Source organism: Dermacentor silvarum, chromosome 7 (assembly GCF_013339745.2).
Source record: "Dermacentor silvarum isolate Dsil-2018 chromosome 7, BIME_Dsil_1.4, whole genome shotgun sequence".
Taxonomy (NCBI): domain Eukaryota; kingdom Metazoa; phylum Arthropoda; class Arachnida; order Ixodida; family Ixodidae; genus Dermacentor; species Dermacentor silvarum.
The window spans coordinates 22,396,681-22,423,550 of NC_051160.1; the positions used below are offsets into that span (position 1 = coordinate 22,396,681).

General features: G+C 49.0%; 1 protein-coding gene across 1 annotated transcript in view; it reads right to left on the reverse strand.

The window, feature by feature from the left end:
- LOC119457705 (open rectifier potassium channel protein 1-like) overlaps positions 1-26,870 on the reverse strand; it is a 112,103-nt gene that overhangs the window by 50,030 nt on the left and 35,203 nt on the right. The window contains 1 exon segment of the mRNA XM_037719357.2: positions 15,799-15,949. Coding sequence (XP_037575285.1) covers positions 15,799-15,949 — 151 coding nt within the window.

Genomic DNA, 26,870 nt, shown 5'->3' on the forward strand with positions numbered 1-26,870 from the left:
AAAATTTTGTTTCAGTTCCAATGTTACAGCACAACCAGATTTCTGGCTGTTACTAGCTTTTATTCCGCGTCTTGTCGTAATTTGAGACTGGGGAGGCATATAATCACACTGACGTTATAGAACCATCTGGTGGTGGCGGGCTTCGCGTGGAAGCACTCCAACGAGACATTCAATCACGCTCGCGCGCAGCTGCAAGAAACAGCGAGCACATCCTGCAAATGTCGGATATAAGCAGTGCAGATAACACGAATAACATTCAACACGTATAACACAAATAACACTTTTATTGTGAGAAAAAGCGGAGATTGGCCCTAGGAGCTTAATTGTTTCTGGCCTGGCTCTATCTAGGGGAAATGGTGAACTTGAAGGAAAGAGAGAGGCAGTGCGGATGACGATGATATTGTACGGTGAAATAAGCTGGTCAACTCCGCTTAAGCCGAACTCGAAGGGACAGAAACATGTGTTTCCTTTATCCGAAGTTTAACTTAAGCGGAGAACACAGAAATCGCCAACAATCGCTTTATGTAGAATAGGGCGTCCGAGTATATTGATATTACTTTACTTTCTCGAATAATAAAATAAAAAGAAGGGATTTTACTGTGCTCTCATTTTAACACTGCAACTTCTCTTGGGTAACATTGGTGTTGATGCGCGAAAGGATTCCCAAAAGACTGATTCGGGCTAGTTGGTCGGTCATGTACTGGGAAACTCAGTAGAGCTAAAAATACAGGAGCAGACATGTAGACACCGTTTCAATAGCACCGTGTGGTGTCGTTTCTATGACTGCCCTTGTGTTTTTAGCGATATTGAGATTAAACTGTATAACTCTGCTTCTAACACTGTAGCTTATCTTGCGTAAGGTTGTTATTCATGCGCGGAAGGATTCCCAAAGGTTCGGCAATCTCTTTCGCGTTCGAAATCGTGCTACATGCAGACTCTCAACTGCATATGTTGCCGTGCGGTCCTAAAACGTAACGTGCACTGTAAGAGCAATATCTGCGTCTTCGTCAACAGAATCATAGTCTTCGCCATGAACTTGACCGATAGTATCTTCAGCTGTCTCCTCCGAGCAGTTAGTTAACAAGGACAACATCTGAGGTCTTTTATTCCCGGTGGTGTGAACGAAGCAGTACAGTGGCATCGGGACTGCAAGATTCAACGTGTACTTCCTCGGGAACGTTTACTTTCACAGCGGAGTCCTCATGATACAGACGCAGTTGCAATTTCGACATATTGTTTGCCTTAATTAGTGTGCCTTAACTTTCCCACAATCGCCTGAATTATCAGTGAACTTTAATCACTTTATATAAGCATCACCATTTGAAATTGTTTCGGACTTTTTCTTTTCCGCTCGCCGATGACACAGGGGGCAGTTTTGGTGAAAGTACCGTTTAACTGAACTTCAGGAAAATATGGCTTCCGTTTAACCCAAGTTTATTACCATTATGGGCAGCCAACCAAAGTTAATACCATTGCTCGGTTTATCCGGCATTCCCGTTTAAGCGAGTGTCGTTTATCCCGGGTCCACTGTACAGTTATAGTTCACTGCAATAGTGAACTATATAATGGTAAACAATAACTATAGTTCGCTGTACTGTATTTCACTATAAAAACTACACGGTAAAATAATTTACACCTCTCAAGGTGAATAAGTGTGCAAATTATTTTACAATGTATAGTTTAATACAGTTCACTGATAGTGACTCACTATGCTGTAGCATGCACGTGCGATGTGCAGACTTGTTCTGCTCACAGCACCGTCACAATGCGCAGGCGCTCGTCATGTAGTACCGAAGCCCGGAGCTGAGGCCGCTCTACGTTTTATACAGGTCAAGAGCGCTCTTGTTTCTCGCAGAGCACTTTGAGCGTTGTTCTTCGGCACCGGAATCACTAGCTTTGAAAAAAAAAAATGTCTGTTGTCCAAAGGTATACGTATAGCTTAATGCAAAGGTATCGCTTATAGCTTAATGCAAAGCACCGCGCTTGTGAAGATCGTACGTGGTTAACGTACAGGAATGGACTCTCGCACACAACGCCCAACCGACCCGTACACAACACAATGGCCTTCGCGTTAGAGCAGCAACATATCTTCGTTGCCGGAAAGGGGGCAACCTTGTAACCTATCCTGCGATAACTTTATCGCGTATACCCAAGTTCAGCGGGTGCCCCTCGTCATGTATTTCAATACGAATAATAATAACAAAAAGTGCAGCCCTGAAGCTTCGAGGTCGTTCGAATAGCGCGGTTCCTTGTTCTCCGTTCGTCTTTACGAGAAACCGAGAGGCAAGAAAGAACACGACTGGCCTCGTTCCGATGACGTCAATGGATTCTCCGCGGCCTCGCGGGTACAATATCTTTATTTTGTTTAATTGTTTTGTCTCGCAGGCCGCACCGACGCCGCTAAAACGGCGCCCGCGCCTTGAAGCTACAGCTGTTGGCGCGCTTGCTCGTGCCGGCGTCTCTGTGTGTGTGTGTTTGGTTGTGAGGGGATCGCAAAGCACCGTCAGACATTCATTGCCGCCCGAAGAAGAAATACAGCTTTTGGGTTACCCTGCCTTTGCACTTCCAGTCGCCTATCAAAACACACAGTTGCCCGGCAGCTACGCCTGTAGTTATAACAATACGGACCCAGGGTCCGGGCCGCGTGCAACCTAAGCTCGCCAAATCCGTGCAGCCTTGTTGAAGGTATAGCGTGTGTTATCGCCAATCGAGGGCCTTATATAAAGCACTCTATCAAGTGGGCATCGTGCCTGTGGTTTCGCTTGTACCGACACGCAGACGTGCTATGTTTTATTCCGTGCGTACGATGCTTGAGTCTGTTATGCCGTTACGTTAAGTACATTGCTCGGTCAGTTCAATCGTTTACGAAGCACGGAATTGGCCGCGTTGAAATTTTTCAGTGTGATTTGTGGCTTTGTTGACGAATGCACGTATCACCTTCTTCTAGAATGCCCGCACCATGACACGCCAAGCTAGACGCTAGACGGCGACTTAAATCAACGTTAATGACGTTAAACCGTAGACCTCTTAAGTTTGGAGGAATCATTAGGGGCATGGCCAACAAGAGAAATGCAAAAGTGCGCTTTGACAGCATTAAGCAATTTTCTGGAAGACGGCAGCATTATTGGCAGTTACTAACTACTAAACATGTTTCTAAGATAATTCTTTATTTTATTGCCATTGTGCACATGTGAAATTATTGTGGTTATATATAGCATCGTTGCTTGAATGTGCTTATTTGTTATGTGACCTCGTTGCTCGCATTATCGCGTTAAGTGCCTCTCTCTCTACATTCTCGTCTTGTTAAAAATTTTGACTTGTATGCGACAACGCAACTTTGTTGCAACTAAGCTGCATATTGTTATGTGTTTCATGTTTCAACTCTTGTTTGTGCCACATATTCAAACGCCAGGGAGTAGCTGGCGCCGTATTTGTGCGCCAACATGTCCTTATTTCATTTCACTAAAAAAAACAAGCAGAAAAAAAAAAAAGCTCGCGAGTCGACTGGAAGCAAGCCTCGTGAGATGGTTTCTTTGTTGGCCTGCAGCTTTGTGGTCACGTACCACGCTCGTTGGCTGCAGTGACTTGCCCTTCAGCGCCAATTTGGTCTTCTCAAAGCCTACAGGCCAGGCCCGTACTTTTTTAAAAAGTCCAGTAACCCTTGGATTGCCTTAAAACTCGACTGAACTATATGTTTTGCATCCTCCAACTCTCGTCATCGTCACCTATCATGCACCTCTTTCTTCCTTCTTTCTTTTCTTATTCCCCTTCCCCCAACGCAGAGTAACTGGCTAGAGGAATGTACCTCAGGCCGACCTCTCTGCATTTCGTGTCATTAAACTTTTCTCTCCTCTCTCTCTTGCCCTTCAGTGGCTCGTCGACTGTCTATACGAAACTTTACTGCTACCTATGAAGTTCCTTATGGCCTATGTGTACGATTCAGCAGCTAGCAGCACAATTACTCTATACTCTCTTCCATTTTACTCTTAATAGCTTGTTGCTCGGTAGTGCGCCGGCTGCGCCGTACGCAGTGGTGGGCCGATCCTGGAGATAGTGCACTTCCCATGGGTATGTGCCGCTGGGCATGACGTCACGCCACCGGGTATGCGTCATCGTGGTCACGCCGTCGTCTATACCTGCTTTTATCATTTCAGAATCTTCATTCGCAATGTTACACCGTCGCCATGTTGGAGCAGCGGTGATCGCAATTCTCTGTGAGTGGTCTTCTTCTTCTAGCGGTGGAGTTTGCAGCGTCAGCGGATGCTGTACTGCTGCTGTACTGCTGACGATCATAATGATGATGATGAACGATGGTGACCAGGCTGGTGCAAAGACGAGGCTCTTTAGGTAATCGTTGCATGTGCTTCGTTTTAGGCTCGTGTAATCTTTTTTTTCCTGAAACCACCCGAATCTTGGTCAATCCCCCATAATGGGTATAGCTCGCTTGCTTGCTCCGAGTCAAGCAAGCGAGCAAGCTAGCGAGCAAGCAATCGTTGCATGGCGTTCTATAGTCGCGGTTAGTGTAAGCCCTGTTCTCTCGCTGCACCGTTTTCCTGAGCTCCGGCTCAAGTTGTTCGCCGCCGGAGCTTTGCGGGGGGGAGAACAACCCTAGGCCATTGTATTTGGCTCCGGGGCTCGCGAACACGACTTCGCGATGCTGGCTCGCCTGGGAACCGCAGCTGCTGCTGCTGCTTGCCGCGGCAACGAAAATATATTGGGGCGGGGCACTCTCCTCTCGCATATAAGACGGCAGTGTCAACAGCGAGAGCGCAAACGTTTTGCGAGTTTGCGGTGGACGCGAGGCGATGCTCTATTCCCGGACCGGCGTCGGCTAATAAATTCTTTCTTTTACGGCTCGGACGACCCGAAATAGCCCCGGCGCTAGCTTCTCGCTCGGAACGCGCGAGAAGGCAATGTTAAACACATAAATGGATGGAGGGCCGGGCGCCGATTCACGCGCGGCTGAACACGGGGTTCGCGCCCGCGCCTCGGTGCAAGATGTGTGAAGGCTCGCGCACTGAAGAAGGAGAGAGAGATGTATGCGTGTTTCTGCGCGGGTTTCAGGTTCTTTTTTTCTTTTGTTGTGCACATGTGCGTGTGTTTGGTGGCAGGTGTGCTTTTCTTACGCATTTCGAAGGACTTTCTTGAGAACCGTCAAGGTCGCGATTCTGATCGGTGAATCACTCGCCATTTCGCCACGAGAGAAGCGAGGCTAGCCTAGGATAGCGCTATACATGCACTGCAGGCAATGCTACGGAGGCTAGAGAGTCTTCTCTCATACAGTGCATGCACCCCCCCCCCCCCCCCCCCCGCCCCAACAAAATGAAAAAAAAAAAAAAAATTCAAGGGGCACTTAGTTATCCCTACGTGGAAGAATGCCAAAGCATTGCGTCCACCGCGCGATGTTTACGCTCTTTCAGTCGTTGAGTAACGACATGACCGCCACGATCATGTGTAATTGCGACAACCAACGGAGTTCGTCACAAGGTGCCCAAAACGCAAGGTTGCGGGTTCGACTCAGAGGTGACACAGAGGTGACACAAAATTTTGACGACACAGAGGTGACACAAAATTTTGAACAAAGGTACGTACATATTTATTGTCCTGATCGGCGGTCGTCGTTACGATAGGTATACGCACCCACATTCGCGTATCACCTCTGTTATTAAATGCGTCCGTCACGCAACCTCATACCCTCCTTAAGCATATCACATCCCCGTAAACGCGACCTCCCCATTAGGACGACAGAAGTGGAATTCTACGCCGGAATGATGAGCGGCAACGGAGCCAGCGGTGGAAGAAGACGACGACGCTCGAGCCAAAGCTGATGATGATAGTTTCTGCCCATAGACGCCACGAAACCCCGGATCTTAGCCATATACAGCTTCGCTGTAAAAAAAAAAAAAAAAAAAAATCTGAAAAGCCTAACTCCGACAGGATAACTGGGTCATATGCCTATATACCTTAGTCAAATGACTAAGATAATTAAGATAACGTAACTATAATATACTGAGATAACAGACAGCTGAGACAGCTGGCTAGTGATCACCGGCGTTGCACGCGTCTCGGCGCGTGCGCTAAGTGGGCTGCGCCACCGCGTTGGTTCAACATTCGTGCGACCAAACTTACACGAGTCCCATGCGTCGTCAAACCTACATAGCCCGCAACATGGCCGGACTGTGCCTTGGGACAGTTCGTGAAAGTTCCGCGAAGTGGAGGAGGTTCGATGAATAAGCTAAACGGGAGCACGAGTGTTACATTTTTGTTGGCTCATTGTCATCTTTTTCTGCCTGTTTCGTTAGTTACTTTTTTTTCCTTCTTTAACGCTGCCATTGTTCCTTCCGCTTTGCTTTCGTAATCTATACGTGCACCGAATCCTATATACGGGCACCTACGTGCAGAACGGTCGATAGTCTCGCGTATTGAAAATGCACAAAAAGAAGCCTGTTCATTACTGCGCATACGTTTATTAACCATCAGAGTTACCGGCGGGAAGAAAAATGCAGCTAGCCGCACCCCACACACGTGGTCATTGCAATTAACTTATGCCTCTTTAGTACGTCCAAGTCCACGTGAACCCCTCGCGGAACGAAATGAAGCCACGGAGCCCACGATTGCGCCTGTCTCCGGGACACTCCAAAGCTTTAGAGGGAGAACAGGTTCCTCTCCCCTTGGAGAACTCTGTATTGCCTGGAGTTTCGCAGTTACGACACGACACAGCCAGAAGTCAGCAACACTCGTGCTGTTGGTGGCTTCGTAAGATTTTTTTTTCTTGTTTTTTTTTTCGGAGATATGGATTTTTAACGAGCTGATCGAATGCACGGCAGTCGGCGTGTCACTCAGATTACAGAACTTAGTCCAAAGTGTAACCTGCACATTATGTGCCAGTCCTGTGCTGGGAAGGTGCGCATGAGTGCACTCTAAACATTTTTACCCCTTCATGGGTGTATAAAGGGTGTTCGGTTGTCGCATGGCTAACACCCTCACGTTTAAGGGGTAAGATCAAATTGTTGGTGGGTACCAATGATGGCATCTTGTTTTTTGCCCACTTTTTCTTTCTCGTAAAAATGATGACAGCTGTGACAGGCAACATTAAAAGCGCATAAATTAAATAAAGTTTCATATCTATCCCCGCGGAACTCTCCTGTCGGATATTTCTCTGCGCCCAAGGCTGTCGGAATTGTTACATAGTTTTAAACTACGTCTTTTGTCATTGCACGTCTAATTAGAGCTCCGCTGTCGTCCTCTACTATACATTTTTGTAAGGTCCTAACGGTAGGGGTGTTACCCGTCTGACAAGCAAACATCCTTCAGGGTGTAAACATTTTTAGAGTATGCGTGCGTGGACTAGATAGAGTGATTATTGGTTACTGCTTTAAGAGGGATATATATAGCCAAATCAAGCTGTGACGGACGAGTCGGCTCGTAGTCGGGGCTTTTGTCTCAGCGACTCTTTTCGTAAAGCGAAGCGTGTCGGGGACCCACTGCCTTGCGAGCTCCAAGTGTGCTTCTTCCCTGTCTCGGGAGTAAACGGCGCGAGCCGCGTGCCAAAAGAGCGGGCGAAGCAGGCGCGCATCGGTAACCCCGAGACGCGCGTCAGTCGGTCGCGCGAGCGTTCAACCCGAGGGAACGCTCTCCGGCGTTGTCGAGCCGCCAACCAAGTCGCTGAATCCTCCAAAAGAGCAGCCCTCACTATACTCCGTTTCATACTGCAACGCTGTAGAGGCGAGAGATACTTCTTTTAACGCGATAGCGTCAAGGGCCCCGTGTCACAGAAAATCTGGCATCGTTGGCGGAAATAATCATGCCGAACCACATCATCCCGAGCCACCCCGACCGGGCAGGCCCTTGGCGTGGCGCGAGGCGTTAGTGAACAAAAAAAAATTGAATTTCTCGAAGTAAAATCTGTCAGAAAAAAAATCGTAAAGTACGACTTAACCACAACCTAAAGACTTGACAGCGTCGGATTGCAATTTGAATATACGAGAAAAAAGCCTGATATGCAGCCAGGGATCTTTAAATGCTATCGCGTTCCACTCTTAAAGGCGAAGCTTGATGCAGTAATGTAGCATGCAACACAAAGACGAACTATAGGTTCGAACACCGAGTCGCGAACCGGCGTGGACTAACGCGGCACTCTGCTTGCGTGATCCGTGAACGGCTTTCTTCCGCAGCGCGGGAGGTTGTCGGTGGGACCGTTGCGGGGCGCCCGAGAGGCCCGAGCTTCAACTGCAGGTGAAACGTCTTGCAGCGCGACAAGACGAAGGACTATAGCTAGACATTAAGGCAGCACCTACAGACGTTCGCCGTAATCCAAAGCCATGCAACTAGCCATCCAACAAGCTCTAATGAGCTTTCCAACAGCACATATGAAGAATCATGTCACCGCGGCGCCCAAAGTATACACCACCGATTCCTCGACCGCCTTTTCCGTCCCTGTTAGACACTGGGGTGATAAGCTATAGACTTCCGAATTGAAATGCTATATGCATTCTTTCCTCTAGCACTGTGAAGAGGAACATTGAAAGTGCGTCGTGGAAGGGGGGGGGGGGGGATGAAGCGGAGCGTATACACGTTTTAGTATTTTCGTGCATTCAGCCGGTGCTTATAGGTTCGATAAATTGCGCTTGCACGACGTGCTAACCTGCTCAGGGGAGGAACGAGATACTGCTCGTCAAACCTAGACTGAGGCTTCCAGTGACTCGGCGACGAAGGAACTGGGAGCGAACGTCTCGAAGCTCGAGAATGCGGAACGGGAGGGCGACTTTTCAACTGGGGAGAGAGAGAGAGAGGACGTGAGAACAGAAGAAAAGAAAGGAAAAGGCACCCCGGTTGAGCCCAGAGGCGCTGCGGTATAGGAATAGTTCGGCTGCCACGAAGCCTGACGCAAGCGTCGGAGATATCGGCTTGCACCCAAGGCGCACTTTTCTTGCGACGGCACGCGGCTAGTCATTTCCAGCAGGCAGAAGCTCAGGGGAGACTATATAGACTTGAGGACGACTTTCCGTGGCAATAACGAGGGAAAGCTACAGATATTCGGAAGCGCGCTCTTAAATAGGTCAGACATTTGCGTTAAAGTTAGAGGGAAGACAGAACACAAACGTCTCAGTATAGAAGCACAAAGTAAGACGGAGTACATCACTGAGTGTAAAAATTTGGCTCGATTCCCTGATTCCGTCTTCAGCGTTGAGGCAAATGCGAAGCTGCTGCTGCACGTGGAAGCGACGCTGATTTAGTCTCCGTTTCGAGAAACAGAAAGCACGGCCAAGCTCTGCCGGACTACTTGGCGTAGTAACACATGCGCAGAAAAAGCTCCATCCCTGTAGGCTTTCTTCCCTACACGGCCGCAAAAAGAAGTAGTCCGCTAGCGTATCAGAGCCTCATGTGAGGCCACCTGGCATGACACATTCATTTCACGCTCACCATTGCGAACTGAAGTATATACATAAGTGACTGTAATGTGAAAGAAAGGTACGCACACGCGTTCGCGAACAGCGCAAGTTCAACTGGACCTCTATGGCACGACAAACAAGTGAATAGATTGTTTGCACAGACGTCATCGCGGACGCCATCTTTGGGTGCTAGCAGGTGGAGAAGCGGCGTAATCTAGAAACGTGACAGCCTGATCAGCACGACAGGCGCGTGTTCCGTCGAATGTCAAAGCGATAAACCGGTGAAAAACAGTCGCCGTCAAAAAGCGAAACAGTGTGCGCTGACGTCATCGCAGTCGCCATGTTTTGGAAATAGCGCGGTGAGAACTGCCTCCGTGACGTCACGTGAAAACTATTCATGCAAATTAAATGTTACTGCAATGAAGGCATTGGATGTTACCTCTCGCATGCATTTAGCTACGTGAATCTTACGATTCAACACATTGTGTTCGACACAAGTCGGTGAGTGCAGGTATACGTACAGTTTCCGTTTTTTTTTTGTTTTTTTTTTCCACAATTACCCCGCACTTCCACCACGATGTTACGCGAAGAACGAGTCAGTAAGACGGGCAACTATTTACAGGTTATATTTACAACAGCGGTTGCAGCGCTGACCGGTTAGGTTCACAGCGCGAGCCCAGCTCGTTCTTCCTCTTCTTTTCCCTAGTGATGGCGCCCGCGCGCCTCGGTCAAACAATCAAATACCACACGCGTGTAGCAATATAACTTAATCATGCTTAATTTCGGAACAAATGCAAAGTTTGTGTATTCGTTTCGTTACTAAAATTCCCCCGATAGGAAGTCGCACAACGTAAAAGGTCGAATGTCCTGTGAATGAAAAGCCCGTCACTTCGTCAGAGGAATATGGCCGTTATAGAGGCTATGTGGCAAAGGTCTGGCATCAATCGCTCTCCCGTTCACGACTGGGAGACATTTTAATTTGTAGCCGCTTGAGTCAAAAGGGCGAGCGTTTCCGTCATGCCATCGTCTATATACATTGATGCACGCACGCACTTTGGCGACCGCTAAGCTATACGCTAAGATATTCCAGCACGGCGTTACACCTTACCGCATATGCCAACTTGCAGCTGCAAGCGCCCGAACTAATCCGTGTTCTCATATGAAGATTGCATTTAGCCGAGCGCGTGGCGATAGCGGTATTGATGAACCGAAATGTCACGTTTCTGCACCTTTCACTGCAGGTTCTCAGCTTTCTTCCCATATTCTGGCGACAGAGGCGTGTATCGGCATTAGCAAAGCGTTGATGACGTGTAATCCACTCCCAGCGTACGGTTCACCACACGTTGCGAACACGGCCTTGGTATACGTATATGCTGAACCGCTGAATATTGTAATCTTGCCACTTGCGATGTGGTGACATAAGGGGCTCAGCTAGCATCACACTGGCGCTTGCCAGTGGCCGGCGACTGCTGTCACTTGTCGCGTTTACGTACGAAGTTGAATATGTTAGTTGGTGTAATAAACGATAAACACGCCTTTAACCAAGCATTAGCCAGAGGTTATATAAATAGCCACTATTATTTGTGCTGCCGACTGCTTATTGCATAGTCTTTACTTTGTAATTTGCTTAAGGTTTGTATTCTATGTTATTAGTCATTAGCTAATATTGTATTAGCAGCGACGTTTTCTTTTTTTTTATGCACTTTGACCTACTCCACATTTCATTGTATCTTGTTAATTGTTCGTAACCAATCCCATCTGTAATGCCTTTGGCCCTGAGGATATACGAAATAAATAAAATCAATAAATTTTGGCCTGATGTACCGAAAACACTTATAGTACTCCAGGGGCCGTATTCTGAAACGTTCGCCTAGGCGAAATCAGCGTGCGCGCTGATTGGCTGGTTGAGCAAAATTGAATGACGTTGGGCTCAACCACCCAATCAGCTCATCCAATTTTGCTAAAACAGCCAATCGGCGCACGCCTGAAAGCGAAAAAAGAAATTTCGCCTAGGCGAACGTTTCAGAATACGGCCCCAGGGTGCTTCGAAAAAATAGGCGCAGCCTAATCGGGATAATCAGCGTATGCCACTGGTCAGTGAGGAAAAGTTGTAATACAGGAGACTTACGAAAGTTTAAAACCTGGTTCCAGAGGCATGGATTCACACCGGTGTTTGTGAACAGACACGGGGCCGAATTAACAAAGCTTTTCGTTCGTAACTTCTCCTGGCTGGTCGTATTAGCCACTAATATGTTCAGCATTAGTATTGGTTGGAATTTGCTCTTACGAAGAATCCTAGCGTATAAGATACTTTTGTGAATACAGGCCACGGGGGGAGGGGGGAGGGACATTGGCACGGGATTTCAATTTCGTCAAAACGGCGTCAATTGAGGTGCGATCGTCCTTTACCATGCCATAATAACGATTAACGCACATTTCCATACTACACCACATACTGCCATTATAATAACGCATACCTCAGAGTGATTCTAGTGTATATGCCTGAGGGTGTATGTTTGCCTGAATGGCACGTCTGTTTCGAGTTACTTTCTTAACAAAACCTCGTTTTATGCATTGAAGCACAAACGTAAGTGGAATGCCAATGCATTTCTCCGCAAAGTTCGGGAATTATTATCTCAAAACTGGTGTCATCCCGAGAATTCGGTCCAAGTGGATCCGCCTTGCGAACTCCACGGCTAGAATTTGTAAATTGCAATATGGGCCATAAGATAATTTAGTCAAAAACGTAGTTAGTGATATTTTGTTAATTAGTCGATTTTGCATTTCAATTATTATTTTTTTTTGCAAGTAATGTCCGCCTCTTCGAGTAGACCAGCTCATGAGCTAGAACTGTGCTGTCTGCCACAGAAAACCTTTAAAAATTTTTGAAAGTGTTCGCCGAAACACCCTGTATATAGACACTTATGTACAGTTGGCGACTGAGTAAATAGTTGCACCTTAGTTCGCTTCTCCCATACATCACAGCGGGCGGTATATGACGCGGTTGTGGAACTGAAACCTGCGCTCGGCCCAACACTTCCTGTGTAGAAACAACTTTGTAGGAGGCGCTGTGCTGGCGAGAGGCACGAAAGGTAGCAGCGGCGTAACGCCTGCAGCTCGTAAAGCCGAGAGGCGGAGAAGATAGGTTTTTCTAACTTTTACGGCCGCCTGGGAGGAGGCGCGTGGCTGCGGGAAAAACCAGCTGAGTTCGGAAATAGCAGTCCCCCGATTCGCAAATAGCGGCTTCGTACGCCCGTATATATATATATATATATATATATATATATATATATATATATATATATATATATATAATACACCGCGTGTCCCTCACTCCTTGCGTGTACGTGCGTGCGTGGCATTTGTATGTGTGTGTGTGTATTCACTGAGAAATGCAAGCACGTCATGCGGGGCCCGTTACACCCTTCTTTTTTTTTTGTCTTCTTTCAACAAACCCCATTGTCTTCGTCTCCGGCTTGAGCGTCGTCCCTCGTTCTTCGCAGTCTCACAACAGCCAAGTCGGTCGCCCGTCTATTCCTGTCATCTAGCTTCGCGTTGCATCTGCAGCGTCACCTTCAAGAGCAGTCCCCATGCACCCTCTCTCTCTCTCTCCCTCTCTCGTTCCTCCTTTGCATTCTCCCCAGTCAGTCCTTTCATTCACGCTCTTTCGTCGCGCGTGTAAAGCGAGGTCCTCTCGTTAGCCTAAATATAATCGCCGCGTATCCTTCGCACAAAGTCTCCAGGAGACACGCTTGAAAGTGATCAGTCGCAGCCCGTTCGTTTGTTATCACCCAGTCGCTTATTGTGAAGCTTGCTTGCTTGTTCCTTCATTTGTGAAGGAACAAGAAGCAAGCAAGCATGCAAGCTGCTTGTTCCTCCTTCTCCGTCTTGTCTTCTTTTTCTTCTTTATTTTCTTCTCTTTTTTGTTTTGTTTAAGGATCGCTCTCACTGAATGATCTTGGTTTTCATAATGCGATTGCTGCATTCTCTTTACTGCGCTAAGCAGTTTTGAGCAAGATACTGCGATATCCCTGTAACATTCGGAAACGAAAATAAAGGTTAGGACGAATTCGCCTTCTCGTAGCCGGGCCGTGAAGTGACGACACAGTAGCGCTCAAGTTAAGATCAGTCTTGATCATTGCTTACATAAAGATCGCTTGGTTGTAAGACCGGGATTGCTTGGTCACATTGCAGGGGCACATTGCAGTAAAGCCGCTTGGTGCGCGGTCATTATCCGCCGCGTTGGCTCAGTGGGTATGGGGTCGCTCTGCGGAGCTCGAGGTTGCGGGTTCGATCCGTGCAGTGGTGACAGCATTCCGACGGGGGTAAAATGCAAAGACAACGCTCGCGTACTAGAGATTTAGGTGAACGCACGTTAGATAACCTCAAGCGGTCAAAATTTGTCCGGATGCTTCTAGTTTTCCATTCCGGGCGCGTCAATCAACTTCCCTATTGGAGGAGCTTTGTACGGGATCGATAGTGCTTTGTTCAGCAGGTGCGCATCGTCGGTCTTGACCAGGTTCGTTGTCTGCGGAGCTGAAGCTGGGAGGGTACTTCGTAATTGTCCACCTAGTGGACATGTCCATTTGGTGTGCTGCTGAAATTCTGATTGGCTGGGCTGGGGTATGCATCAGAGGGCGGCACCCGGCCAATCAGCACTTCAGCAGCAGATGAAATGGACGTCTCCACTAGGCGGACACTTATACAGCAGAACCTGGATATATGGAATCTGAAGGGAATCACAAAAAAGTTCGATATATAGGTATTTCGATGTATAAAATAAAAATGTTACACAACATTTTCAAGAAGATTGTACTGCTGTTCGTTATGCACAATAATTCGTTATATGCGAGTTCAATATATCCGGGTTCAACTGTAGAATACCCCCGCCCCTGTTGCGTGCAGCCAGCTTGGCCCTCGGCTATTCTTCGTCGCCCCCCCCCCCCCCATTCCCCTCCCCCTTTCCACTAAGTTACCTTAGACAGTTTACGTTTTCTCCCCCTCGCGACCGAGCTCGCCATAGTCTTTCCCGCACGTATGTTTGTACAATGTATGCGGCCCGACGCGTGGCGCGGGCTCCGGAGGCCCGGTTTAGGGCTAGCCGCGTCGAGGGTGTCACTCGTGTCCGTCATCAACCGTGGCCCAACACCTCGGAGAAGCGGGCGTTGACGGAAGAGGACGGCACACCCCGCTCTTCCTTCCTCCTTTTCACCCTTACGTGCTCGAGGTCTCCGCGTGCCATTTGCTTCCGGTGAAACGAGGTGGCATGAAGACTGCGTGGGCCATTGACGTCACAACGTGGAAGGACGCGCCAAGCTAAGCTAGCTGCTCGCCGGTGTAGGAGGGTGGGTCTCGCGGGTGTGTAGCGTGAGACCCAAGCCGTGCTGGCTGTTTTACCGTTTCAACTCTCCGCGGCAAGCATGTAGGAGTCGGCTTGACGTTTCCTGCTCCGCTGAACGCTGCCGCTCTCAGCGTTCAGAGGGGAGACATTTCTCTCTTTGTTCTTTTACTTTTTTGTCCCCTTCCTTTTGAATGATTGAAACTTTATTCTAGTAAAGGGGAAAGGGAGGACAGGTGAAAAGCTACATGCGTGCAGTGTCCTAACCTCATCCAGATACCTCTAAAGTCCAACTCAGCTTTCTTTTCATTTAGGATTCCTCAAATGAAAGGACAATATAGGACTAGGACTTGTGCACTCCCGACACATCTATCGTGCGGCGCCGCCCATACCGTGTGTCTCTAGCCGAGCGGAAAATCATCGAAGACAACGTCGCCGACACGCTGGAACGCAAGGTAATTCGCCCCTCGGCTAGTTCTTGGTCATCTCCTGTTGTCTTGGTCCGCAAGAAAGATGGCTCCGTGCGCTTTTGCGTCGATTACCGCGCGCTCAATAAGATAACTCGAAAAGACGTCTACCCTGTGCCAGCGCATTGACGACGCCCTTGATTCTCTCCCAAGGTGCGGAATACTTTTCCAGCCTGGATCTGCGTTCCGGCTATTGGCAAATCCCCATGCACGACTGTAGGGATAGAAAACCGAATTTTACCTTCTCGTTAACCTCCCTGCCTTTCCAATTTCTTCTGTCTCTCTCTCTCTCTCTCTCTCTCTCTCTTTGTCCATTCTCGATTCTTAGCGCTCGCTCGTTGTAATATAATTGGAATGCTCGACGGCTCCTCAGCAATCGAAATACGGTGGACTAGAAACGCGGAACAGACGAGACACTCTCTCCTCGTCCGTCTTCTATACCACCTTCGTCTCTTAGCGCACTGCAGTTCGTTCTTTAATCGCGAGCCATAACCAGCCCACGCGCGAAGTTCCGCATTTAAGTGGTAGGCATATATCGCGCATGTTTATAGCACGTGACCGCGCTGTCCCGCAGCCGTACGTGTACACGTAGTGGACGTACCGTGAAACTCGTGCCTCAGCTGCGCGATCTCGTTCCGCAGCTCTTCCTCTCGGGGTCCCTCGACGGCCATGAAGACGGCGCCGCCGATCACCACGTACACGATGAACACCACCAGCAGGGCGAGCACCTCGCGCTTGCTCATCGTCACCGCCTGCGTCACAAAGCACAAACAACGCTGTCAACAAACAGAGCGTTGATTGCGATATAGTATATGCACGTCGGGCTGACGCGCACTGATCGAGTTATTCTCCACTTTCTAGACAAGAAAGAAAAAAGGGGGAACAAAAGAAGAAGAAGAAGAAGAAGCTTCTGGTGTATTGACCAAGTGAAAGGTTACTTGACGCTTGGGAACCTGGACAAAGGGCCCCACCCCTGCTATGACCAGTCAAGAGCGCCCAAGAAGACCCTGACGAACTACCGCAAAATACCCTGTAAATAGAGGCCAATAAATGTTTTGATGATGATGATGATGTTAATTTTCCGCAAACGTGAATTAACCTTTGATTCGGTCGGTGACAAGAATTCACCTTAGTGTTTTTTTTTTTTTTTCTGAGACGCTACCCTACCAGAATAATTTCCGTCAAAGTCTAACCTATTTCCCCTGTATTCAATAGCAAGAATGCCTTAGCCGATCGGTATGGTGAATAGAAACAGCGCGGGGCACTTCGGCTGTTTGACACTGGGAAAGTACACGGTGCCTGCCCTCGTGGCTCGGACAGTTTCGGAACGCGTCAACGTACCGCAAAAGCACCAGAAATGTTATCGCAACCAATGCATCCTGTCTCTAGCCAAGACGTTCAGTGGACGGCCTTGCGCCTCTCGCTAAGATGCGCTTCGCATTTGACGGGCTGTAACACGGCATTGGGGAGGCTGTTTGCTGAACGTATTCTTCGAGCATATACCCCCCTCCTTTTCTACCCTTCTCCCTCCCCTCCCCCATTTCACACGCCCTCGGGTGACGCGGATGTGCTCACACAGAGAGGCTCGTTGTCCCAAAAGTAACGGCCCGAATCGGTCGCGAACAACGCGGCCCCTTCATCTACTATAGTGGCCAAGGAGAGCGCGTTCACTGGTTCCTCCGAGACTTCCGTGAAACTCCCTCTCGCCAACCGCTGGTTATCGCGTCCGACATCGCATGCCTGCGCTATCACAGTGGAGACTTAATTCCGAAGAGCAAATGTCAGTCTCGAGTTTCTTCTGTATTTTTTTTATCTATTTGCTTCTTTCTTCCACGGGGAGAGCATAGGAGTGGCGTCATGTGACAAAGATACCGTATAGTCTCGTGTATGGGCCGCACTTTATTTTTACTTTTATTTCTTCAGAATCTTGACGAGGTGCGGCCCTTACACGGGACCGAACGTTTTGGTCAAAAAGGTCGCCGGTGCAGCCGACGACTTGTGCACACTCCGGCTCTCACCATGAAGTAGCGGCACTCGAAATTTCGCAGCGCGCAGCGTGGGGCCACCGAACGCGATTGCTTCTCCGTTGGAAATTGTTTCTTCCAAATTTTGGGCTACCAAGTGGGGGGTGCGGCCCTTACACGAGCCTATACGGTAGGTCCTCCTGTCGGAACGTTGGCCAACCTATCTGCGACACCTTATCCCTATTTGTAACTTTTGTACCACAGTATGCAACTCTATCTTAAGGCCCCTTCTTGATTTTGTCCTCTGGAGCTGAGTCACTATTTATGTAAATGGTGTCTCTTAAACCGCGCGGAATGCATGTTCAACGGCTGCGTGACGGGACAGGCGATACGGAACTGCGCTCAAGTGAAGGAAAGTGAAACGTTACGGCTAAACTACTAGTGAACAAAGAGACCTCCTCCATATTTCCCAGTTCGCGCTGATTCATATCGTTAAGAAAGCTGAAATCCTCTAGGAATCCTTAAGCATTTAACAGCTAGCTAACACATGACCGACAGAGAGATAGAGAAAGAGCTCTTGACAAAGGACAGAGTGGTTCATGCAGCCGATTCGCTGTTTTGCATGGGGCAGGTCTAGAGAGATGCCCTGCTTTCAATTTCGGCTCGCCTGTGGCATTACAGTCGAACCCGGCTATATCGAATCTGAAGGGGATCACAAAAAAGTTCGATATATAGGTATTTCGTTATACAAAATAAAAAATTTTACATAAAAAGTTTCAAGGGGATTTTTTACTGCTGTTACATCACAGTTCGTTATATGTGGATTCGATATATCCGGGTTCGACTGTATAATTCACATCTAAAGTACGCTTATAAATACATGCGTTTTCACCGACGTTTTCTACTTTAATCAAACTTGCCCCTTTGCCTCCTTCTCCCATCTTCAGTTTTTTTTTTTTTTTCGTAAAAAACCAACCGCATTGCCTCGCAGCACATATAGTGCAGAACTTGAACTTGGCCCTTCCATTCACTGTTTTGCTGTTCCGTCGACCGGAACTCCTGCAATAGTTATCACTCCGCGCGGGTTTTGCGAAACCGTGTAGACACATGCTCGCGTCTCATCACACTTCTCCTCGTAAATGCAAGCGCGGAGGAGGCCAGGGCTGCGGTTTGCGACATCCTGGCCCGGGGTTCAGATGCGCGCCCGATACGAGTCGGCAGCCAGGCGCCGCCGCCGCCCCAGTTCATAAATATAACCGCATTGCTTGCTTAATGCCGGCGTCTGCGCGGTCGCAGTTCCTGCAACCGTGCACGCCTTCTCTGGGTCCCATTTGTCGGGAAATCAAGACGCCAGCGTGTATACCATCGTCTCGCATTGTGTCTACTGAAGACATCGCGCGGTTAGCCGGGGTCTTGGACAAGGACTCCTTCCAGTGAGGACTATACAACCCAATACCTATATATATATATATATATATATATATATATATATATATATATATATATATATATAGGGCGTTTCAGCGAACGCTTTCAAAATTTATTTAAGGTTGCCTGTGGCAGATACCCCAATTCTAGTTAATGAGCTGGTCTACTCGGAGAGGCGAACATTATTAGAGGCGGCCCATATTGCATTTTAGAAATTGTAGCCGTGGAGTTCGCAAGGCGGATCCACTTAGAATTAATTCTCAGGATGAGACCAGTTTCAAGATATTAATTTCCGAGCTTTGCGGAGAAATGCATTGGCGTTCCAGTTAATTTCGTGCTTCAATGCAAAAAGCGACGTTTTTTTTAAGTATCTAACTGGAACTCCAATGCATTTGTCCGCAAAGTTCGGGAATTAATATCTCGAAACTGGTGTCATCCCGAGAATTCGTTCCAAGTGGATGCGCATTGTGAACTCCACGGCTACAATTTGTAAATTGCAATATGGGCCATCAGGTAATTAGTTAAAAACTTAATTAGTGAATTTCTGTTAATTATTCGATTATGCATTTCAATTTCTTGTGGAAGTAATGTCCGCCTCTTCGAGTAGACCAGCTCATGAACTAGAATTGTGCTATTTGCCGCAGGCAACCTATGAGAATTTTTGAAAGTGTTCGCTGAAACACCCTGTATATAAGTTTTCTCTCTTATTGTACCGCTGTCCTCAATGTGAAGCACAACGACAATTTATGTTCACACATTCAGGAAACTAGATGATCGTCCTCCGAGTGAACAGACTATACTATAGGACACCGTCCCCACTGATCATCGGCTCAAAAGGCCGTGAAGGCACTTTTGTGCTTTCTGAGAGCTTCGTACAAACATGCGTCAAACTTCGTACAAAGCTTCGTACAAACAAGCTCTCAGAAAGCACAAAACTGATGAGAGCTTCTGCTTATTACGAGCGCCTTTGACTCTGTAGTAACTGTCCGTGCACATCTCTATACCCCCTCCCTCTCTTTCTCCCTCCCCGTCTCTTCCCCTTCTCGCTTCCCCCAGCGTAGGGTAGCCAACCTGATTCTTGACTGGTTAATATCTCTGTCTCACTTATATCCCCTCTCTCTCTCTCTCTCTGCATTAAGGAGCGAGAGACACAGGAGAGAAGGTTGAAGACGAACAAATGAGGTCGGGTGGATGACAGCGTTTCTCTTTCACGAATATTACTCCTATAGGACATCGCCGGATTCCGCACAACGCACGCGCATATTGTAACGGGCGCGCGATAACGCGTTATTGAAAGGCACACCTGCATGCGAGTAGGCCGATAGATGGAAACCTGTGGCTCGTAGAAGGAAAGGAGAAGGACGACGAAGAGAACTATAGATTGGAGAAAATGGCCGCCAGATAAGTAAGTACTTTGTTCTTGCGTGTCTATAGTTCCCGCACAATATTGTTCCCTGCGTCCGCTCCTCGAGTTGTCGATTAATCCTTCCTCCCTCGGCGACCTGTTAGTTCTCCTGGTCAGCTCGAATGGTTGAGCGACCACCACTGAAGGTGTCGGCCCCGGGTTTGGGTCCCCGGCCCAGGAAGAACTTTTCTTGAACAGCGTAGCTTTCTTTAGAACCCGTACGGGTTTTCTTTATTGGCTCCGTGCTACACTCAGATGGCTGACAACCTTTCCATTTCAGGAGCGCAGGTTATACCGTGTGTTTCTGCAACGACAACGAACGGTTCTTCGTTGCCGTGTGACTACTGACCTTCTGGCACACAAGATAAAGAAAAAAATTTCTCCATCTCTCCCGCTAAAGGGAACCATGTGTGGATGCGAAGCAGCGGGGAGATGGTTTCGCGGCAGCGGCCCGAGCGCTCATCGCGGCGCTGCACAGGAGAGAGAATGAGGCGCGCGCTGCGTCATTTTCATACCGCGGAACTACCGTGGCGCTCCCAGCGGAGTATGCAGCTGTCGCACCACCTGTCGAGCGCGCCGCTCCGGATTCCTATAGGAGAGAAAGGGGGGAGCGAATGAAAGGAGAGAGAGGGGAGGGGACGCGCATGCGCTCTGGGGGTGTGGCACACGGGCGCCGCTCCGTACAGTAGGGGATTCCTAGAGGAGAGAGAGAGAGAGGGAGTGGACGCGCATGCGCTGTGGGGGTGTGGGACGCCGCGGGAGGGACGGACAAAGCCCCCGCCATAAGCTGCTTCACATCTAAAATACGGACACGCCTTGTCTGGTTGCGCCTCTTTTGTGCGAACTCGTGGTTATATATATAGACTGTCGATCCATATATAGTTACTACGTTGACTTCAATTGCATCTTACGACCAGCGCGTAGGATCACGGGCGACAACAAAGTGCTCCTTCCCCCTCACTTGTTATTTCGTGTACCTCCCGGTACGTCTTTCGCGGTACCTCCGCGCGACATTACGGAGCTCCATGCACTTCCAGCTGACGGCCCGTGCATCCGTGTCCACCACGCAACATCGGCTGCACCCCTTGTCTCTGTTTATTTAATAAATTATGGGGTTTAACGTGCCAAAACCACGATCTGATTATGAGACACGCCGTATATAGTGGGGCACTCCGGAATAACTTGGACCACTTGGGATTCGTGCACCTAAACCCAAGTATACAAACGGCTGTTTTCGCATTTCGCCCCTCTATGGAAATGCGGCTGCCGTGGTGGGGATTAGACCCCGCGACCTCGTACTTAGAGCAGCCCAACACCATAGCCACCAGCCGGGGTCGTCGACACCGGCATTAACGAAGCGCGCACGGCGACAACGCGGCGTCGACTGAGGAACGCGAGGACCGTTCTTTCTCTATATCGCGCATGCGCGAACGCTACCCCCCCCCCCCCCCCCACACACACACACACAAAGTTCTCCGTGCCGCCTTCGAGGCCGCGGGCTCGCACACGGGAGTCAGGGCTATAGCCCTGGGCTCCCGCCGAGTAAACAAACAAATCACCTTGATGCACGCTTTGTGTAATTCGAGTCACTCCTTGTTTTCCCACTTCCATCAAGCAAAGAGCGCGAACGGGCCACGAGGAAGAAACAGCTTCTCTCGCTCACGCCCGGCTCTTCTTGTTAAGCCAACACGACGCGAAACGGGGGAGGGGAAGGGGGGGGGGTGAAAAAAGCGCGCGTGCGCATTATGGGGTTTCTGTAGAACGAAACAAAAACATGCCCCCCTTCATGCTTCACCCTTTAATCTTCGCGAAGCGAAAATATAGAGCGGCCCGAAGACGCCGTCTGTGAGAAACACAAAAAAACAATGTGGGGAGAGAAGCGGAGGATGGAGAGAAGGAGATGATAGTGCACGTCGTCGCTGACGTCACTACTCAGCAGGGGGCCTCCCCGAGTGTTGCCGTCCAGATTTGTTGTTGTTCTTCTTTTGTTTGTACATTTCGTTCCTTATGCCTTTCATTTTCATCGTCGCGAGAACGCTGGTTCTCCTCAGAAAACCGCTTTCGCGCGGGCCAGACAGAGCCGCAAGACCTGTATATAACAATCCCGCCGTCCTTCTCTATACGCAGTCTTTACTTTTTCTCTCTCTCTAGCGGTGTTCTTAGTGCCGCATTCGGGGGACGTGTTGAAGATTCTTATGCAACAGTCCCTTCGCTTCTTTATAACCCTTTCGGTTCCGGGTGAGCGGGCCCGGCGCGCCGCGGGCGTGAGCCTGTGGTTCGAGAAGCGGTATGCAGGAAGCAGGACGGTGTCTGCAGGGGGCGCTGGTCTGTTCGCTCGATGCTTTAGAACGCGCACTCAAAGAGCGAGGCATAATAAAGAAGAAGAAGCATGTGCTTGATGCGGTAAAGCTAGGGAAACGATGGAGCATGTTCTATTGGAATGTGAAGATATATCTGCCCAGCGCCCTCGATTTAGGCACCACTGGCCTCCTTGAAGCCCTTGGGTTCAGCGAGAGCAGGGGCAAAGTAAATATGTCGGCGTTAGAGATTAGTAAGAGGCGAACGGAAGATTGGTGGAAGAAAAGTGGGGAAACGATAAACAACGTACAAAAACAAAGTTCCCAAAAGGGGTTTAGAAAGTTTTAAATTCTATTTTTTTTTGATGACACGTAGGACATTAGGCAATATAACAATGAGCTTGATGGTGCAACCCACCACCCCGTTCCAAAGGCGGCGGTTCTAGCGTCCGTCCGTCCGTCCGTCCGTCCGTCCGTCCGTCCGTCCGTCCGTCCGTCCGTCCGTCCGTTCGTTAGGTTAGGTTAGGTTTTAGAGGCACCTTTTCACTTTCGAGTGCATATAATGAGCAGGCAAACGGCAAATGATTTTAATCGCCTGTTAATTCGCAATCGTTCGAAATTGAAACGCGACCACTGCGGCGGCGTGAAAATGCTCACAATCGAAGATATTAGTGAGCGGGAAATGAAGACGAAGACACGGATATAAGCTCGTAAACAAGACGAGAGCTTGTCTTATGTCCTGTCTTGACGTTTGTCTGCTATCGTGTGCTTTCGTGTTTCTGCTTTCGTTTCGCGCTCATTAGCCTTTGCGATGGATATGAACCAGCAAGGAGCAGTGTTAAGCTCACAGTTATTGCGCTATATATAACTCCGTGATGAGGCAGCAGTAGATAAACTGTGTGAGGCGTCCATTGCAGATCGTTACACATAATGAGATTTGCCAACCAGGGTCTTTATTTTCGATTGATCACTTTCGGGAAACACCTACGCATGACGCATCACAATCATCTTAGCCTGCGAGCTATTCGTTGAAAGTGGTCGACCCATGAATACGGCCAAGAGCCGACCGACGGGCTTGAAATCGCGAAGTCGTGCCCGCTATGGTAGCCCTGTTTTTTCACCGCGCCACATTTTCGGCAGGCTGCGGACACGCAGTTCCAGCTGGATTTAACACAGCCTTACGTTTCTACCTTGCTTAATGCTACAACGGGGGCTGGTTCATCAAATATTATGGCTAGAAGTGCTGCCTATAGGCGTAACAAAGGACAGGTTCACCTAGTGCCACGAAGCTGTCAATTCAAAGTTGAGTGGCTGGAGTGGTCACGTATTTCGCACTTGTAACGTGCGTACGTCTTGTATTCTTAGTCAGTCAGATAGCGTTTCTTTCTTTCTTTCTTTCTTTCCTTCTTTCCTTCTTTCTTTCTTTCCTTCTTTCTTTCTTTCCTTCTTTCCTTCTTTCCTTCTTTCTTTCTTTCTTTCTTTCTTTCTTTCTTTCTTTCTTTCTTTCTTTCTTTCTTTCTTTTAGCCGACCCAACCCGCCGTGGTAGCATAGTGACGCTGGCGTTGCTCTAACTAAGCCCGAGGTCGCGGCATCAAATCCCGGCCGCGGCAGTCGCATATCGATGGGGGTGAAATGAAAAATAACGCCCTTGTACTTGGGCATTGGGAGCATGTTAAAGAACTCCACGTGGTCGAAATTAATCCGGTGTCCCCCACTATACGGCTAGCCTCATAATCATATCGCGGTTTTCCCACGTCAAACCCCAGAACTTAATTAAATTCAATCGCCGACCCTTATTCAAAGTTTCTTATACTTCTCAGTTAAAGGATAACAACAACAATAAGAACACAGTGTGCAACACTTCGTGCGCTGAACCTGATTGATGCGATGAACGCCGAAATGCGAAGTGATGAAGTTGCTTCGGCGAACTTCGCCGCGCTCGTCTTGAAACGGGCGTAAAGATATAGCACCGCGTGCCAGTGAGCTGTAAAATAATTTATGCCATCACAATCGAAAAGGGGTGTAAATGTGTGTATAACTCTCACACACCCTTATTTACACCCTTAAAAGTGAAAAAAGGGTGTAACTCATTTTACAGTATATACGCCGGGCATTGCGCCCGCCGCCGCAAGCGTCGAAGCGTGTTCGCATCTTCGTCTGGAACGCCCGCGCGAGGCTTCTGCGAGAGCGCGTGGATCTCAGCTCGGCGCTTCCGGCTGAACGCAGAGTCTGGACCCCGTGCGTGGGTGCCTGTCCGAGTTGCCTGCGTCGGCGCCGCTACACTTGGCTTCAGGTTGATGCGCAGGGCCGCCACCGACTCAGTCACCGCGGCTATTGCGGCGTTATATGCGTGCGCCTGGCCCCGTTTCCGGTCACTGCGCGGTTTTCGCGAGACCCGGCTGTTTCTTTGTTTCTATTTCCTCCCTGTTTTGTTACCGCTTCTGTCTCCCGCGCCTTTCAGCTAGCTGACCGCTGCATTCACGTCCGGGCTGCTTCCGTTAGCACAACTGCCTCTTGGTGCGAACAGACAGCTGGACGGTGTCTATCAGCGGGACGCAGACTTCCTTAATGAGGGATAAATCGAAAGAGCGCAAAACTTGTGACATCGACGATTAAGACATGGAAGGGCACATTATCTGTTCCGTGTCCCCCTTTATTTAGAACTTTTTACGACTAAATTAAAGAAGTACAAAACTACAGTAGTAAGTTTTCAGGAGACCACGCGTGGAAAGACCGTATGATCCGGAAAAACGTGACGTGCGATAACGCTTGCGCCATCCCCAGTAACAAGAAAGAGGAAAAGCTAGTGTCACACCGAGTCTCCCTTTGAGGTTAAAATATAGATCAGTTCTGCGGAATGCCGAAAGATGGAGTAAGTATCATGAACGGGAAAAATTGTCGTCCACGCGAACGCAGCACGTGGATACAAGGGAAGCCCATACGGGTTTCTCAACTAAGATCGCCTCGTAGTTGAGCAAAAATTCATCCTGTTCCGGGATTCGAACCCGCGGGACCAACGCCGCTCCGGGGCACGGTCGCTCTGACAAACCGGTACGGGTTCCCTTTATATAGCTTTGCCCTACATTCGGGTGGACGACACTTTTTCCCTTTTCGTAAATATCTATAGGAAGCAAATAAACCGTTATCGCTGCCTGGTGGTTAGATTGAAACTGGACGAAAACAGAGCTTGCAGCCGGTGGGAATCGCAGCCAGTGGGAATCGAACACATAGACGTTAGGATGGATAGTTGGGTGTGTTGGTTGAGCATGATCTGAAGTGAAAGGCGCGAATACGAACGACGGACAGAGAGAGAAACACACACGCAGGGCGCCACTTCCAACAATGTGGCGTTTTTTTTTAATTTTTTCTGTTTTCTGCTTGTGGCGCCCTGTGGCCCTCTTTCGTTCGTATTCGCGCCTTTCACATCAGACCAAGTGGTAGAGAATCACGTGATCACAATGAAAGAGGATTGCGCCATTTCAATGTGGCACAACAACAAGACAATGCCACCGCACAAACCGGCAACTGCCACCCCAGATCTGCCATCTGCGCGCTTCTCGGCACAATGTACACGCTCACCGTCGAACGCACTTTGCACAAAGCGCTTCATCTGACATTTGAAGAGCAGGGCTTGTTACAAGTACGTTCGCATGAATGACAGCGCCCATGCACTGTGGGGAAAGTTCGCGAACCCTGCGTCGCCGCATGGGCCGACTATAAATCTGACCTCTTTTTATGACGTCACCCACCTGCCACACTTTGCGACAAAAGTCAGCGTGGCCGCTGGCTGTTAAGAAAAGAGAGAAAAAAAAAGGAATTCGCATTGATTAACAAATTTATTGTTACACATTTATTGTATCATAACCTCGGCAAAGTCGTGAGACTGCCCACGTGTACTTTGGAATTCCCGCTGCGAACACAGGAGTGGTGTGGACATTCCGCCCCCTGCAGGTCCCGTCGCACAGCGTCCGAGGAAGCGGGTGTCGACGCGACGGTCAACCAGGTAGGGGTGCAACGGCCCCGGTTGGATCCGACTCGGTGAATGCGCGCTGAAACACCTGTCGGAGGGGTTTCCGGCTGCGAGTGGCTGGCATATTCGAGCGAGCAGCCATCGTGGCCGTCACGGGACCGCTACTCTGACCCCGATCCGTCATCCGCAGTAACTTCAGACAGCGCGGGTGCTCACACCGACTCCATCGGCGGAGGGTTTCTCTAGCATCCTCGGGCGGTACGACGCGCCCGCCGTCCGGATTCGAACCCACCAAGCCTTCCATATCAGCGACGAAGAGGGTCCATCCCACGTCGTGGACTTCCGACCCCATCGTCACTGCTCTGGTGATAGTTCGGGGGATAAATGTGTCATATATTACAACTGTATTTGGCGGGCAACCGTCCATACAAATGTAAACTTACACTTGTCAGCGGCCAAGACACATAGCCAAGTATGAAGAAGGTGATGATACTTATGTAGGCCATGCGTTACGATCAAATTACTTTAGGTATGATACGTATTGTTTGGATGGCTTGTAAAGCTGTGTCGTAAATGTCACGGTCAGGGTCGATCACGGTACCAGCCCG